At 41.4% G+C, this 17,189-nt stretch overlaps 1 protein-coding gene across 2 annotated transcripts; it reads left to right on the forward strand.

Moving 5' to 3' along the window:
• LOC117550131 (RAS guanyl-releasing protein 1-like) lies at positions 1 to 16,346 on the forward strand. 2 transcript variants are annotated; one of them, XM_034222464.1, is made up of 17 exons: positions 1 to 321; positions 886 to 1,061; positions 4,984 to 5,089; positions 6,945 to 7,007; positions 7,096 to 7,227; positions 7,894 to 8,044; positions 8,206 to 8,379; positions 9,184 to 9,300; positions 9,389 to 9,664; positions 10,027 to 10,107; positions 10,730 to 10,834; positions 11,018 to 11,127; positions 11,566 to 11,710; positions 11,856 to 11,892; positions 12,296 to 12,427; positions 14,688 to 15,013; positions 15,093 to 16,346. In XM_034222464.1, the coding sequence occupies exons 1-17, from the start codon at positions 185 to 187 to the stop codon at positions 15,225 to 15,227; spliced, it is 2,403 nt and encodes an 800-aa protein (XP_034078355.1). In that variant the 5' UTR covers positions 1 to 184; the 3' UTR covers positions 15,228 to 16,346. The 2 variants fall into 2 exon arrangements, with proteins under 2 accessions (XP_034078355.1, XP_034078354.1); XM_034222463.1 differs by having other exon boundaries at positions 185 to 321; positions 7,891 to 8,044.
• The last annotated feature ends 843 nt before the right edge of the window (positions 16,347 to 17,189 follow it).

The following is a 17,189-nucleotide window of genomic DNA, read 5'->3' on the forward strand; positions in this document are numbered from 1 at the left end:
TCACGACTTTTGACGCAAGTGGTCCCGCCTGGTGGAGCTCAGAGGCTGCAGTGAGTGAGTGACAGCCCGGCTCCACGCCACGGCCGCCCACTCTCACACAGACTGCGTGACTCTTAATTGTGTAACGTTCATTGACGAGTCAGCACAATGCTGCCGAGACCGCGGGGCCCAGCGGAGCGATGAGATGCTCCCATCGAGGAGAACACAGATGGACAGCCTAGTTCAGCCACTCGTCGCCCAGTACCTCGCCATGGGATGTCAATCAAAAGAAAACAGCCAAAACGAAAGTATAACGTCGGATGAAAAGGGAAAGGACGATGCGTAAGTCTCATAATCTTGTCGTGGTTTTTATACAGGACTTTCTGGCGTGTAGGTTGCGCATAGGTTCAACAGTTTCTTTATTATGTGTGGTTATCGGAGTTGTGTTAGTGACTGTTCTTGGTTGTACATGAACAGGCGCCTCTTTATGTTTGTGCGTAAAACTAAATTGATGCTGCCGGATGATTTTACGCACAGGTTCTTTAATCGCAATTGCTGTTACTTTCTGACATGCTGCATTTAAAACAGCCATGTTCGAACACATTTTTGTTTACTGGTCGCACAACAGTTTAAACTGGATGTCCGCAATCAACCGGTATTTCCCCAAGTTAAAGGAAGGAAATGAGAACAATGAAAAGCTAAATTCCAGGTGGGGGGGGGGGGTTAAATTCAAACAATGGCTCCAATTTCTTGTGACAATTACGCAGATAGTTATGTGTCATAGCCTGTGGTCTCAGAAGATTATAGTTTGAAACTGCTGCACGTACAATACGTCCTCATGGGCAAAAAGAGAAAGGCCCACTTGCATTACAACAAGCCCTCTGTTGTGTTGGTGTTTTTTTTAAGGAGGGCGACTCCAGGATGCAGCTCCAGGTCTAGAGTTTCTCCTCCAGGCCGTCCTCACAGGTTTCACAAACCCAGCCCGGCCCAGCCTGTCCCCACTAAATCCATGATGTCCCTGGGTCCCCTCACCAAAGGGGGGAGCTGGGAGGAGCTCATTCAGGCCTGTCTGCAGTCTTTTGGTAAGTCCAGCTGACCTGCCTTGGCACTTGTGTTGAGTTTGGGCACACAGGTGTGGGCTCCATGTTTATGCAACAACAATATCTCCCTTTTCTTTGGAATGTTCTGTTTGACTCATGCTTTCCTGCACTACTTGACTCTGTTATGAGAAACAATAAGATAATAAGCCTTAGTTTACGTGAAATCACATTTTGTTGTGGTTTCCCAGAAGACTCTGTTTTTCCCACTACTTTTTTCTTGCAAACACTCAACAAGTTTGGGCAGGCCTCTAACGAAAAGGAGTGGGAAGCTTTGCATTTGAAAGTGAAATGGGATTCCTTAACACTGCTGAATTAATTTGTGTTTAATGTAGGATTTTATGTTTTGAAGATCTTACTCATGCTTCTAAGTCAGATTTAGTTTTATTTTACCTGTAAAATATCAAGTATTTGATTGATTATTATATAATTTCCTATTGTTCAACAGTCACTGTATTTACGATTAAAGTATTGATGATTCATTGTAAGCAAGATATATGGAGGTTTCTTTAAATGAGAAAAACAGCAGTGATTGAGTAGGCTGTAGCTGGATCAATCAAGCAATGATCATTGGCTTCATCAAGTTGACTGGAGTGCTCTCAGAGTTATGGTGATTGCGTCTCTGAAGAGACAAGCTTTCAAATTGCCGTTGCCTGGTTACACAAATGGAACAGGAGCAATGGAGAGGCGTTACAATGGAGAGGCGTTACAATGGGCTGCGCATAAACGACATCCCATATCTGTGGAGCGGTAAACCCAGTAGCAAGGACAGCCTGCTGTTAATTTCAGATTCACGAAGGGAAGATAATTAATCCGAGGAAGAAGAGTTAAAATCCAGGATCAGTGTCATAGCATATTGATGCTTCAATAAGTAATTTCAGTGTCACATGATGGTATCTGACTGTGTACAGTGTGTGTTGACTGGGGATGTCCTTGAACAGCTTCTCCTGATAAAATAGAACATAGCCTCGCTTCTCTTGGCCCACATCACAGGCGAACCCCTAAGGTCTGCGAGTCCTGATGCCACCTTTTCAAATGTGAGAGTGCACGTAAGAGCTATTTGAAGGATTACCTGATGGCAGCTTCAAGCCTCGCTAAACCAAAAGGTCAGCTCCCCTAACAGTGGTCCTCAGATGCTGACCAGCCTTTGAAATGCACAGCACTATGAGGTGTGGATCAATAGCTGTTGACATCATCATCATCGCACCTCCTAAACCGCTCTGCACCGAACAGGCAGTGTTGGCCCAATGTACGTGTATTCAATTATTTTGTATTTATACAGGTTTTCATTTTTATTAGATATAATATTTCTTACATGAAACCCATCATGTTTCAAATGTGTTAATTTGAAGTGTTTTTCCATTGAGTAATATTGACATTGGAATAAATTAATCTAAAATCAGATTCAGGTCATAAATCAATCTTTTGAAAGTCTTGAAAATGCCAACAAAATAGAAGAAGCTATATAGAAGTACTGTTCGTCTGACATTTCAATTTAAAATCTGTCACATCTATGTTATAACCGAAAGCTTTTCAGATTATCGTCATTCAGATGAGGATAGAGAAACTGCTAACAAACTAGCAATGATACTTTATGAATTGTATTTCTTTAGTTTTGGTTAATGTAGAGTAATCTTGAATTTCATTACCAAAAAAAGTCATAACATCTTAAATTGAATTTGCCTCAAGCTGCAGGAACCCTGCTTTCTATCTATACTTTATGCTACTAGCTAACTTGTAGCTTGCTTTCTAACTAGTTTGCACACTTCTCTTTATGTCGTGTCCAGGTGTTGTATAGCTCACTTAAATAGTGGATATATTTCTTAAATCAAATCCTGAATTCCTGTTTTATAAAATAAGTCAGAATTCTCCACAATCTCTGGATGTACGCCCTGCAATGGTACTCTCTGCAGTACCGTCAATCACTGCTCTAAAGTATAAATTCAATCAAAAGTCTGTAAAGTGAGTCCTGATTATTATAGAGACGTTTTTACAGAGAACACAGAGATAACCATCATTCTGTGTCTGACTTGGATTCCCTCTAAAACAAAGAGACCATCCAGTCTGCTCTGTCAAAACAAGGAAAAGCGACACGGAGCTTGGAGAGAGTGATAAATGTCTGAGATAACCTTAAAAGTGGGCCGGGTGCTGCGTGCCCTGGCTGTGTTTATCACCAGACAGTATCACACAGATCCAGTGAAGCGGTGGCAGCTTTCCTAATTTTCTAGTCAGGAACAGACAGTCCGGAGGGGATTTCCTCCTGCAATTAACCCTGCGCAGAGAGGGTTAGTGGTCGGAAAGTTGTGAAAAAAAAGGATGGAGCAATTGTTTACCTGATGGAGAGTCATGACTTCCTGTTGTGCATTTGCCATAGGATTGACTTTGAACTTAAGAGTATACATTGGTAATTTAGGTAAAACAGGCTTATAGCCCAGTTCACCACAAATGTTATTTTCACTGCTAGAAATCGTTTAACTTCCCTTCTCCTTTACTCTCTTAATGACTTGACTGGTGAGGTAATGATATTCACTGGGTTTGGCTGGTGTGTGGCTGTGTGTTACAAACAAATACACACCCCATGCAGGCTATGAGGGCTGGATTAGTCAGCTGCGGCAGGAGTGGTGAGTTGCTTACAGATAACAAAGATTAGAAAACATGTTGCCATGGCGTCCGAGATATTTCCAAGGTGATATGGTTTAAAAGTGGGTCCACAGATGCCTGATGTCCTTGATGGTGTCAATATACTGCTAAAGCTTGGAGGAAAACAATTCTCAGCTGGAGAAAAACTCACAAATGTTTCTTGGGCTTTCAATTTGTCAGTACAGTGTGTTCTCTAGATATTGTAGGAATAATGTTAACAGCCCCATGATGTATACATAATGTTTCCAAAGATTAAATCAAATGCTCTTCCTTTTTATGTCAGCAACTAATTCACTGCACGTAGCTGTGGTTTTGAGTTTACTGGAAGAGAAGTGGCTTTGTTGCTTTGCTTATGCAGGCATTACAATGCGTTTCTCTGCTATTAAAGGTCAGACCTGGCATTGTGATGTCATGTAATATTTCAGACACACGTAGGCTCATTTCTTTTAATGGTCAACACAGGGAAGTTTATTACTCTGTGAGTCTCAAGATGTCAGTTGTAGAGTAAAATAAGACTATCAAGATAAGAAAAGGTGGTCTGGTTACAAAGGGAGGAAGTGAGATATATACGCAAGGAAAAAGGAAGTGAGAAAGGTGGTGAGACGAGCAAGCTGCAGAGGTTCACACAATCAGAGGAAAAGGGGTCTGTGGATAGTATGATGAAATGTGTTAAGTGTATTCATCATGCATTCATAACCATGTCTTATCCATTGATGGAAATGTTTACGTTATGATTTTCACAGGTTATAATCGTGACACATAATACGTTTTATTCAGTGTTGAAACGTCATATAGAAGAACGGTTATTACTTTCATTAAGTGTCCTCTACCCAGTCCACATTTTAATATAACATAATCCTATATGTAATCAAAAGAAACATCTAGAATAATCTATGAACAACTGCATCCACAGGTTTATTTGCAAAGAGTGGCTTACCCATGAATTTATCCCAAATAGTCATTCATAATAAAAATAAATCTGAAGAAAAAGCTCATTTTTTCCTTTTTGGGGACAACAACTACTACTACTGCTAGTAGTACTGAAAGCTACAGCGGCTAGTTTTTTGAGATTATTATTTAGCCTTTTTCTTAAATTAAGTTAGATTCCACTGATTCTGGTTTCATAAACAACTCAACTGAATTACCTTTAATGCAACATGTATATTTTAGTGGATGCCTTCTGTGACTTGTGTTGCTGTTGTGTTAGGCGCTGTTTCTTAATTGGAGCAATGAGGGTACATTTAGTTGTGTGCATTTTGTCTTGCAGACTCGGACGGGTGTGTGTGTGGGAGCAGCCACCTGTTGAACATCACCCTGACCATGCACCGTATCCACATCTCCTCCAGTGACCTGCTGGACAAGCTCACTACTCTATATCCTTTCAACATAAGGCTATAACTGCTATTTACTTTTATTTAAATGAATCTTAAGATACAACATTTACGACATAATATACAAAACTCCCCTCAAAATGAGAAAGGCTGTTGAAGAAGTGGTCCTCGAGAAAAAAAAAACACATGCCTCCATCAGCACATTGCTTATAATGCTAATCTTTTGAGCACCAAATCCAACATTGGATCTTTCTTGTGCTGCTTTTCTTTGGTTGTCAACAGCAACGGGCAATCAAGCTTGTACTTGGCTCACAATGCAGCCTTTAGCTGTCAGTAAATGTGATAGGCAAGTGGCAGCTCGTGTTTATTCCTGCTCTCAGTCGCTGTGCACCATTTACATCTCTGTCTTTATAAATTCCCTCCCCTCTCCATCATGCACTTAGTAATAGTCTGTTATCGTAATGTCAATCTACATTTACATATCCTGGATTCATTTGCAGAACCTGTAGGCAACGGGACAAGATTTTTGTATCGGAAATGTATAACTTTTGAGCAGGCTGTGGTTGATTGCTTGTAAGCTAAAGAGGCAGAACTCATTGACCAACATTTCGAGACCTATTGACTATATTTTGACAATGATTAACCTTTTTATCAGCATAAAAAAAATTGTATTAATAATTAGCAGCATAGGAATAGGAAGCCTTGGTCCAGTTATCTGCTGGCTATTCCACAACCTTAAGGTTGAAATGACGTCAGACCAATAGTGGATGGCTTCCAGGAAAGTCCTTTGTGTACCAAGACTCATTCAAAATGTTCGATTCTGTCTCTTTCATCTTATCGTATTCACACCCAGAGTTTTTTTTCCTTTTGTTGGCCTTGTGACTTGAGTGAAGTGCCTGTAATCTAGTCTTCCATTCAGGAAACAGCATTGGTGTTACAAAACCTCTCAGAGGAGCCTACTGGCCCCGGTGATCAGCCTTGGCGTTTCAGGTGTTAATTACCTCTGCCTCATCACATACAGGTCCACTTCAGCTATAAATAAACACTGACCCTCTATTGCTTAAAGAGGCCCCTGCTCACACGAACCCACTTCATAGCATGCAACGCCTAATGCCCCTTGCTATTTTTAACCCTCTCGTTCTGAGCAGAAGACCCAAAAGGACATCCAATAAATTCAGTGAGTGGGTTAGGATGAGGGAAGAGACACGGGGGCCATTAACAGCCTTCTTCACAGTCTGGCTTTGGGATTGCGTGGGCAGTTCTTCTGCTCCCATGACGCAATTAGCCTTTTTATGTGCATCACTTCAAGCTGATTTCTGCCAATTGCGAGCTAAAGTGTCAGTCTGTTTCGTAACATAAGGACATGCTTTTGTGTGTACTGTATATAGATTGGTAGGGCAGTGTTTTTGTAGGAATATGTATGGCAGTGCGCTGACGATATTGATAAAACATCTCCCACCTCTAAACAATGCACATTAATCAACAGTTGTTCCACTGTATATGAGGCATTGATTGTGTCTTCTCTTTGTACATTTTGTTTTTCACTTTCTCCTGTATGCCAGAATGATTCATTCTGTGATGCTCATCAGAGTTTTTTTCTCCATGCAGTCGCCTCCTCCCACATCACCAAATGCCACTTCTGTTCGCCTTTTAGTTTAGTTGCTGTATTTTTTTTTTTATTAATGAGCTGTTTGTACAAAAGATGCCTTGCAGACGAATAACACATATGTTGATTAGGTTCTGCCCTTAGCAATGTCAAGGATCAGCAGATACAATGTTCTCCTAAAACTTGAAGCTGACTCCTGACGTAAATCCCAGCTTCAACTTATAGACAATATAAAAACACACTTTTCTCAGATAATAATCAGTCATCGGCTTCTTAACCAAAATCCCTCACATTTAAAACAGCGATGGATAATGAGCAGCCGATGGAGTGCCAAAGGATATGCTACCTAATCAGGTCAGTTTAACACACTGATATCATTGTAAGACTCTAACTGCAGTTGTGTGTTCAGCGTCACTCACATGGTATCCTCTCTGACTTCCAGGCATTGGATCCAGGAATTCTGGATGATGTTCCGGTTGAACCACAGCTTGTCCGACAGCCTGGATGAGTTCCGGGAGATGATCCGAGAGCAGGGCCAGGAGCATCTTTGCGCTCTCCTAGAGACCAAATGGATGTAAGTGTTAGTCTCTGACCAGCTGGCAACTGCGAAATAACGCCGACACGACACTACGTTTTTTTGTTCAGTCACGGAAAATACTGAAATCAGTCACAATCAAGACTTACAGACTTTGAACTGTGCACTGTAAAACTTCAAGGCTGCTAATGTAGCTGTCAAGATAGATCAAACATATTTGTTTTACATGGTTTTAGAAGACAGAAATACGTGATGTGTCTTCTATTAAACAACACCTAACCGCTTTGCTACTTGTGCTTTACCCATTGACTGTAGATGAGTTATCAGTTCATCTGTCTATTATTTTCTATAATAAACTATAAAAGAAAACTTAAATAATCAGCAAATATTCACATTTGAGATGTTGGAACCACTGAACTGGTGAAATATTTGTTGTTGAAAAAGCATTTTAAATAGAACTGAAAATATGACTTTCCAAGATAAAAGTTATAATTGGCAAAAATGCACATAATTCAGTGTATTGGTATCTTTGGAAGTGTTTGCTTCGTGACTAAAAGCTTAAAAACAATGAAAGAAGTTGGGCCACATAACCATTTCCGTTCTGATAAACACAACCATATCGTTGTATTTAAAACTATAATTAGCCAGTTTAAGAAGTCATGCTATCCTTTGGTGATTCTAATGTTCAATGGTGTGTGCTAGAAGTGAGCGGGACTGGTCGTGGAAGGCCAGCCAGAAGATCAAAGCTAACAGCAGCAAAAAGAGGAAGGTCTCTCTTCTTTTTGATCACCTGGAGCCCATCGAGCTGGCTGAGCATCTCACCTTCCTGGAATTCAAGTCCTTCTGCAGGATATCAGTGAGTATATTCCAGTGTATATAGGTTGTCTTTTGCACATTGGTGATTTGTTTATTTGTCATGCATCTCTTTGATCTGAATACCGTTAGTTATTTCCTCCCCATGGGAAATGCCTTGCAGTTTCCGTGCAGCAGTTAATGCTCCTCTCTGTGCCCTCTCAGTTTATAGACTATCAGAATTACATTCGAAGCTGCTGCATGAAGGACATCCCCCCTATGGAGCGTTCCATCGCCCTGTGTAACGGTGTCTCACAGTGGGTTCAGCTGATGGTGCTGAGCAGGCCCACCGCTCAGCTCAGAGCTGAGGTTTTCACCAAGTTCATCCACGTGGCACAGGTAGTGGTTTTACTCTTACACTTTCTGTTCCTGGTTGAAAAATGGAACTCCGTTTGACACATTTCCTCTTTGCTTACATCTTCGTGCTATTGTTCAAACACCTTATCTAACTAATGACAGTCTATTTGTCACATCCTGAACAGCTCTATAGATGCTACATAATTGCCAGTTGCATCATGAATATTCACAGAGGTGGTGATGATTCTCAAGAGCTCTGATGCAGGCTTTTAGCAAACCCAAAGATTTTTCCAATAGAAAAATATTAACTGAATGAAGGCTAATGGAGTCATCAAGTGGAACACACTTAGATGGCGAAGAGTTTGAGGAAGTGGGAAAAAGGGACATGACTCGTGAGTGCAGGCCATAGGTGCAGACCCTGCTTGTTAAAATAATTTCATTGTAAAGCTGCATGCAGCTTGCTGGGAAGAGGTGCCCTGGCTTCAGGGAGCCGTTAAGCAGGCTTGTACTCTGGAGGACCTCTTGCACTGTTACACTAATGCACCAGTCTGCTGCTGCTCACTGCTGTCAACCATAAAACCCACGGGTGTGGAACAATTATTTCACACCATAATGCTCCAGTGACAGCACGAATTAGAGAACTGAAAAGAGAGGGGAAAGCACTTCCAAAAAAGAGTGAGATATAAGAGCGCAATAAGAAAAAGCCAACAATGTCAGTGGCTTATGTAACTGCAGTGAGGTGGATTATATAACCAGGCCTACCTGGAACAAGTTTAATTGTGCGTGTTTATGTGAGTGCGTGGATAGACTGATGTGTGTGCTCTTTTTTTTGTGTGCATCCACTAGAGTCTACATCTTATGCACAATTATAACACACTAATGGCAGTAGTGGGAGGGCTTTGTCACAGCTCGATCTCCAGACTGAAGGACACCACCTCACATGTATCCAGTGAGGTTACCAAGGTAAAGTGAAACCAACTTACATAAAATACAGCTGATAATAGAGCCAATCCATTTGAATAAATAAAATATTATTTTTTTCACTCCCCAGGAATTGAACGAGATGACAGACATGCTATCCTCTTGCAGAAACTATGACAACTACCGACAAGCTTACAACAGGTGTACAGGTTTTAAAATCCCTATACTGGGTGTCCACCTCAAAGATCTGATTTCAGTCAATGAAGCCATGTCAGACTATGTGGAGGACAACAAGGTGAATGTCCAGAAGCTCCAGGCACTCTACAGCCACATTAATGAGCTGATCCAGCTCCAGCAGATCCCTCCCAGGCTGGATGCTAACAAGGACCTGGTCCATCTGTTGACGGTAGCCCAACATTTCTTTAAGATTCCATTAAAAATAGCTATTTAGCTTCATGTAATTCACTAGATTGTATTGAATGCAAGCACAGATGCAAATGAGTGCATTACAGCATGTGGATTGTCCGTGCTCATGTGGGTGTGATGAGAGTCTATGATCTATGAGTGTGTGGGTGATGAACTGAGTGTGAATGAGAGCGAGTTCAGATTGTTATATTGTTGTGCTAGCTGTGTCGGTGCTTTAGTCGTACTTGAACAACAGAATGCCCATGAAAAAACAACAGCTAAACTGTGACCTAATATTGCACTCATCAAAACATGTTTCAAGGATAATCCAAGTGTTTACATGTGTCCTCTCCTTTCCTGCAGCTGTCCTTGGACCTTTACTACACTGAGGATGAGATCTATGAACTGTCTTACACCAGGGAACCCAAGAACTGTAAAGCACCTGTGAGTTATAGAAGCAGAGACATTAAAGTTAACAACCAACTGAGAGTTAGATGGAAAGATTTGTACCACTTTCATGTTGGTATGCTAAATATTTTTGGTGTAGCCAAATATATTAGCCGGTTAGTTTATAGTAAGACTGGAAACTCGGGGAAGCAGCTAGCCTGTCAACTAGCTAGAAGTCAAATTAAATTGCCAAAAAAAGCTTTTAATGCTCAACTGAATAGTTTGACATTTTGTGAAACAATTGTTCTCTTTCTTGTCAGTTTGTTAAGAATTTAGATAATAAGTTTTATACCACTCTCATGTCTGTATGCTCAATATGAAGCCAACAGCCAGTTAGACAGGAAATGGGGATCAAAGCAAAGTTAGCGTTTTTTATTCTTTCAGCTTCTGGTCCCATCTACATATTTACAAATCACGTGTGCCGATTTTCTCATTTTGCTCACTGCCAACATTTAAAAAAAACTTTTATGTCATGAGCAGTCAGCTTTTAAAAAATGGTTTTAGATCGCCAGTATTGTGTCTGAAAGCCGTTATTGGATTTGGAGTAAGAGAGCTGCTCACATGATATTGTTCATGTTGTTCAGGCTTGTTTTTTAATGACAAATCATTTTTCTATCAGCCAGCCACCCCCTCAAGACCTCCAATGGTTGTGGACTGGGCATCAGGAGTGGCTCCTAAACCCGACCCCCGAACCATCAGCAAACATGTGCAGAGAATGGTGGACGTAAGTGTTTCCTATTTTCTAGGGTAGCCTTGACGTTGCTTGTGAGCAAAGCTGTTTTATCACCATTATCAATCGTTTATTTTAACCATCCTTCTGGATGCTGCCATTTTGTCAGCTTGCTCTTGCACCTGTTGTACATTTAACAGTCATGTAACAATGGTGTTTGCCTCTTGTCTTTCACAGTCCGTGTTTAAGAACTACGATCACGACGAGAACGGCTTCATGTCTCATGTGGAATTTGAGAAAATTGCTGCTAGCTTTCCGTTTTCCTTCTGTGTCATGGACAAAGAGAAGTACGTTTTCGTCTGACAGGTCGAGCACACACGCTCATTTATTACTTCAGAGGAGAGGAAGAAAAAGTGGTATTTTTAGTGATGAGTGTAGCAACAGGAAACATAACCATAACCCTCACCTCTAAATATTCTCCGTCTTTTTCTCATGCACATCCAATGGTACATGATTCTTACAAGCCACAGAAGAACATGTGATCCGTCATTTATACCTTAATATGAAAACCACTATAGTTGGTGATTCTGTTTTACATTACACAATGACAGAGAGGTATGGTGTTTACCCATGTGGCATGAGAGTGCACACACATAAATCAGGTCAGACATGACCAAACATTAAAGTGTGAAGTTAAGATATCAAAATGTTTATTTCCCATTCATCTAATTTACAGCTCAATTTATTCTGTTAAGTTATACTGTGTATGTGTTGTGGTTGTGCAGGGAAGGCCTTATCAGCAGAAAGGAGATCACGGCATATTTCATGCGTGCCAGTGTCATCTGCTCCAAACTGGGTCTTGGCTTTGTCCACAACTTCCAGGAGGCCACTTACATGAAACCCACTTTCTGTGACAACTGCTCAGGATTTGTAAGTCAGCACACACATTTGGTGTATGATAATATATAGAAACGGCAAGCTATATCACAATTTAAAAGCTCTTACCAAATGTGACATTGTTTTTAGTTTTGTTTAGGCTTCAATGATGCAAATACAGTTGTGTTTTTCTTCACAGTTGTGGGGTGTTATCAAGCAAGGCTACAGATGCAAAGGTGATTCTTTCACTTTACACTGTGCAACTTAAGCATGTTGATCTTTGGCCACATGTCAGTGTAATGTCTAAAAATGAGTAGAGGTACACACAGTGTCTCGTGGTGAGCAGGTAATGTGAAGCTATCTTAAGACGGTGTAGTGTGGTTTTCTGTGTTGCACACAGATAGCTGAACTTGCAGAACATGAAAAAGAGAGGCTGCAGCCTGAACCACAGTTTCTCCCCCTCCCCCCTATCCCTCAAAAGATCTGAAAGCTATTTGTTTGCCTGACAGTTATCATGCAGAGGTCTGAGATTTGCATTTTATAGAAGTGATAGTGTTCAAAGAAATGTCAGTTTGTAGATGTTCGACTAACGCTAGTTCCTGCTCTGACATGTTGTGTGCATTCTTTTGGCTTTCTCAGACTGCGGGATGAACTGCCATAAGCTGTGCAAGGACCAGGTGGCGTTTGAGTGCAAGAAAAACGCCAAAATGACCAACGCCATCGACAGTCCGACGCCAAGCACCACGCCTGTCAGCATGGGCCCCTCTGAGGGTGGGTTTGAGTGATGGGGTCCATTATCAGTCCTATTGATACACACACACACACACACACACACACACACACACACACACACACACACACACACACACACACACACACACACACACACACACACACACACACACACACACACACACACACACACACACACACACACACACACACACACACCAGTGATGGAACTAACGCGTTACAAAGTAACGCGTTACTGTACCGTTATTTTTAGCAGTAACTAGTAATCTACCGCATTACTTTTTTCATTCAGTAACGCAGTTACAGTTACTACATGGTGCGTTACTCCGTTTTTTTTATGTTATATAGTCAACAGCCAGGCGAACAGAGATGAGTAGTAAATGTACTTATGGCGCATTTCCACTGCAACGGGGTAGCCCCGTTTAAGCGTCCCTAAGCGTCCTCGCTCAGGCCTCGGGCTGCCTCGCTGGCCGGCCCAGGCCGTGGCGCATTTCCATTACAGTTTAGGACCTGGGGTAGCAACGCAGTGTAGGCGGGGCGATCGGCTTTGTTTTTGTTCACATTTCGAGTTGTTCCGTCGAGCTCCCGCTGGATTTGATCATCCCCAATGAGATGTAGGAACGTCGTCACCTCCTCGGTCGACCACGGTGTGCTTTTCTTATTAGACGTAGCCATTTTTATAGCTCATCCGTTTACAAAATGCTGTTTATAAAAATGCTGCAAGCTTGCTTCTAAATATATATGCGACGCTAGGGATGAACTCGCGCGCGATCTTGTGACGATTCTCTCTGACCAATCAGCAGTCGAGAGTGTTGACGTCACTAGTTCAGCCCTGGCCCTGGTCTGATAGAACCACGATTTTATGGGGCCGGAAAAAGAGGGAAAAAGTACCCGCTAGCCGGTACTAGGCTATATGGAAAGGCCACCAAAAACTGGCCTGGCCGCTTGAGGACGGTTAAGGACGCTTAAACGGGGCTACCCGCTGCAGTGGAAATCCTGTGTCACATGCGGAGACGCGCTGTGGGCGTGTTTGTGTTGTTTACTAACAAGACTATCATGGCGGCGGCGGAGCTCAAGTCTAGTTTCTCCACCTGGAGATATTCTCACTATTTCACTTTTGTCGAGCACAAAGAAAAGAACGTTTTAGTTAAATGTAAGTTGTGTCTTGGCGGGTCAAAGATCCTATCTACTGCCCAAACCAGTAATTCAAATCTCTTAAAACATCTGCAAAAACAACATGCTGGGACGAAGCTAGTAGCTAAGACCACAGAGACTCAGCCGACGCCACTCCACCTCCACCTAAGCAACAGCGGCTGGATTTTAACCAAGGGACTGCTAGCCAGGGAAAAGTCGATAAAGCCATTGCACGGTATGTTGTAGAACACATGCAGGCTATTGCTACAGTGGAGTCACCCGCTTTCAGGGAGCTAGTTAGCATGATAGCATGTCCGGGCGGCACACGGCATATGGGACGGAACACTTTTTCCAACTACCTGGAGAAAGAATATACAAAAATGGAAAGCCAGCTAATATCGATGCAATCCAGATTGCATATAATGCATGTCAAGTTGATCAACAGACTGTATTATTCTCCAATGCAATAACAGTACTGAAATGAAGGCTATAAGGGCATTAATGGGAGACATTTGTTAAGTAACGAAAACGTTACTTTTCAAAGTAACGCATTACTTTTTGTGTACGTAGCTAGTAAAGTAACTGAGTTACACACTCACCACAATAACACCTTGCATATCACCAATCATTAAGTCCTTATAACAGGTGCCACCTGGCAGTGTTATTTCTAGTAATCACTGCCTGCCACTTTGTAATGAAAACAATACAACTCATAATTTACCGGATTTCACTTCAGTTTTCTGCAGCCGAGGACACAGGGTCTATTGTCAGGGTGATTTCCCTTCAGCTGTCAGTAGGAACCGTTTCACTTACAGTAAAACTGAAGCTACCCACCTGCCATGAGAAAGCTGCTATATTCAGAACAGAAGGACTTTCAATTTTACTTTTGAATGTATACACCAAAACATAACTGAAAAACAAGGGGGCTATATTAGCACAGCCCCTCTATAAATGAGTCTGTGTGATGTGCTATTCCTCATATGGTTTATCTGGCCTTTGTTTCATATGAGACAGAGTTCAGTATTTGTGTTTTGTGGTTGTTGTCTAGTGAGCTTATTCTCCTTTTTAATGAAAGGCTGAGAAGTTGAGACAGTCAAGTATATTTTCCGTATGAAATGATTACTAATAATGGTTTGCTCTCCAGGTTCAGATGAATGTCCTTTCCCCTACCCGCCAGATGAAAGTAAAGACTGGAGCCCAGACTCTCCAGTTGCTTCCCATTTGAGGCCTCAGAGGGTCCATAGTGGCACCCAGACAGATGGACCCCAACTCTCCACTGCAGACCCTGAGGCAGGCGGCCTTCAGCCTTGTCTGCTGGTCCCAGCGGCGCCCACGCTCAACTCATGTCCCAGCCCTGTGCCCCAGAGGAAAGTGCGACACTGTGCCAAATGGGAAAACAGATCGTCCGTTGCACTAAAGCCTGTAGAGCCAGAAGAGGAAAACAAACCCACCTATGAATCTCTGGAAATAGTAAGTGTCAGTTCTCCTAACAAATGCAAAATGCACCACAGTTACTGAGCTTCTTTAACATGTTCTGTGTCTTTCCCAGGACAACCAGAGGCTCCAGAAAGCCAACGAGACACTACGTAAGAAGCTGAGGAAAACCGAGCGGGAGGTGGAGACACTAAAGACACTGCTCAGGAGGAACGCTCTCCACCCTGTGGAGGAGGACTCCTCCTCCTAGAGCCACACACTGGACCTCCATAGGGAGTATGGTGCTGCCCCCCTATGGCAGCATGTATAAATCTAGCTTCAATGTTTCAGTTATTGGTTATAAATAGTGAGTATTTTACTAGTATAATGCCAGTCAAGGTGTTTTAATGCTAATATTAGACAGTCAGTCAAAGAAAGCCTGTCAGTATGTCACCAAATATGAGGACATTTGTGAAGTGTGTATGGATATTTTGAAACCAGCTAAAATACACAAAAAATGTAAAAAATAGCATTGTTATATTTATAAGAGTTTTTAAGTAAGCAGAAGGAGCCCTTTTACTGTAACGGACCGTTCACAAAATACTGAAACTGAGTGCCATATATTTTAGTGAAATAATGCAGAATTTGTTTGATCATTTCTTGATCAATAATGAGACTAAATATTTATGTTAAACATAAAATGAAAAACAGAGGAAAACAAGAAGTTTATTGTGTATATCACAGGTGCATCATTATTATTATTATTATTACTATTAAATAAGATGGCCTACTGATAAAACAGCAGAAGAAAGGTTAGGCTTCAGATATTGCTCTGTATCATTGTTCATATGAACACAAGATGTTGTCAGTGCTCCTTTTAATATTTATTTTCTCAAACACTACACAATTCACATAGAAAGAAATGAACAGAAATGAACATTTTGTACAGCGTACGGGTTATGCTTTTGTGTGTTGGCATCATATTGATACTTTAATTGTGTATTGTGTAGCTATGTTATGTTACTTTACGTGGTCCCTTGTAGCAGTGTTGTACTGTAAGTCAAGATACATGTGTTTGCAATGTGTGTAATTTACTTTAAATACAAAGTATACACAGTGCTATCTTAATTAGACAAGATTGATCATTTTTCTCAGTATTGTTCTTTTATTGTAATAATAAATACTGTATTCTATATAAAAGCATTGCTTGCCTTGCGTTACTCAATCCGAGCACTGGGGGTCACTAAAGCATCATAATATTTGTTCATCCTCTCAGTCATGATTATTGACTCGAGTTTTAATACTGGGATTTGTACTATAAATGTTGCACTATAATTAGCTTTATTTGTTTCACCTCAGACCTGTTTGTTAAATAAAACACCCCCAAAAATAACCCTTATCTGATCGTTTTCTCTACTTAAAAAAAATCATTGTGTAAGTTTAAAAATGAGGAAAGCAGAATTTTCAAAAAACAAAGGTAGTTTATTTATTCTTGTAATTTTCAATTTTACAACTCAAATAAAAAAATAAAAATAAGTCATTCATTCTGATGTATTGTCAAACCAAACTAAAGATTTGCACTGACCAAAAGGATGTAAGCGAAAGCCTTTTTGCTTATTAAACCTGCCATAGTTACTTAAATACTTTGTGTAGCTTCCTTTAGATTTAGATTATCTAGAAAATGGTGGAATGATGAATTTGGAGACCCTTAAAGCCAGCTGTGTCACCCTGTTGTCTTGAGACTGAGCCAATCTGCCCTGCCCCTTGGGCTTTGCTGCTGGTAATGAGTCCTGCTATACACACCCATAATGAGAGAGAAACTGTCTGCTGTTGGAGAAGCAGAGACTTAAATCACACCTAATGCTACTGCTTTCTAGCACTACTGCACACTGCAGGTGATGTTACCCTGGTGCTGTGATCCAGTATGTGCCTTTCTATGGTGGCAATTCATCTTCAGATAAAGACAGCCATTTGACTCAAATTATAATGTGCTTCTTTATTTCTTGCAGCTATAATGACTTGTTGCCTTGCATCGACTTGGCAGCGAGGAGAGACCCTGTGAAAAAAGGGATATTCTCTGAGGCATAGCAGCAGATCCCAAGCCGAGCCTCGGTGACAGCTAATTTACTTCTATTTGAATGTGACACCCCGCTGCAAGGGAGTAACACCCCAAGTCTACCGGGCTCTGTGCACACTAATGCTGAATAATGTCCAATCTCATAGCTGGCCGGGG

Source organism: Gymnodraco acuticeps, unplaced genomic scaffold, assembly GCF_902827175.1.
Source record: "Gymnodraco acuticeps unplaced genomic scaffold, fGymAcu1.1, whole genome shotgun sequence".
Taxonomy (NCBI): domain Eukaryota; kingdom Metazoa; phylum Chordata; class Actinopteri; order Perciformes; family Bathydraconidae; genus Gymnodraco; species Gymnodraco acuticeps.

Coding starts and splice junctions, on each gene's coding strand:
- LOC117550131 (XM_034222463.1), top strand. CDS start 185: ATGCTCCCATCGAGGAGAACACAGATGGACAGCCTAGTTCAGCCACTC. Junction 7,228..7,890: donor CTCCTAGAGACCAAATGGAT/GTAAGTGTTAGT, acceptor GGTGTGTGCTAG/AAGTGAGCGGGACTGGTCGT. Junction 10,835..11,017: donor ATGTGCAGAGAATGGTGGAC/GTAAGTGTTTCC, acceptor TGTCTTTCACAG/TCCGTGTTTAAGAACTACGA.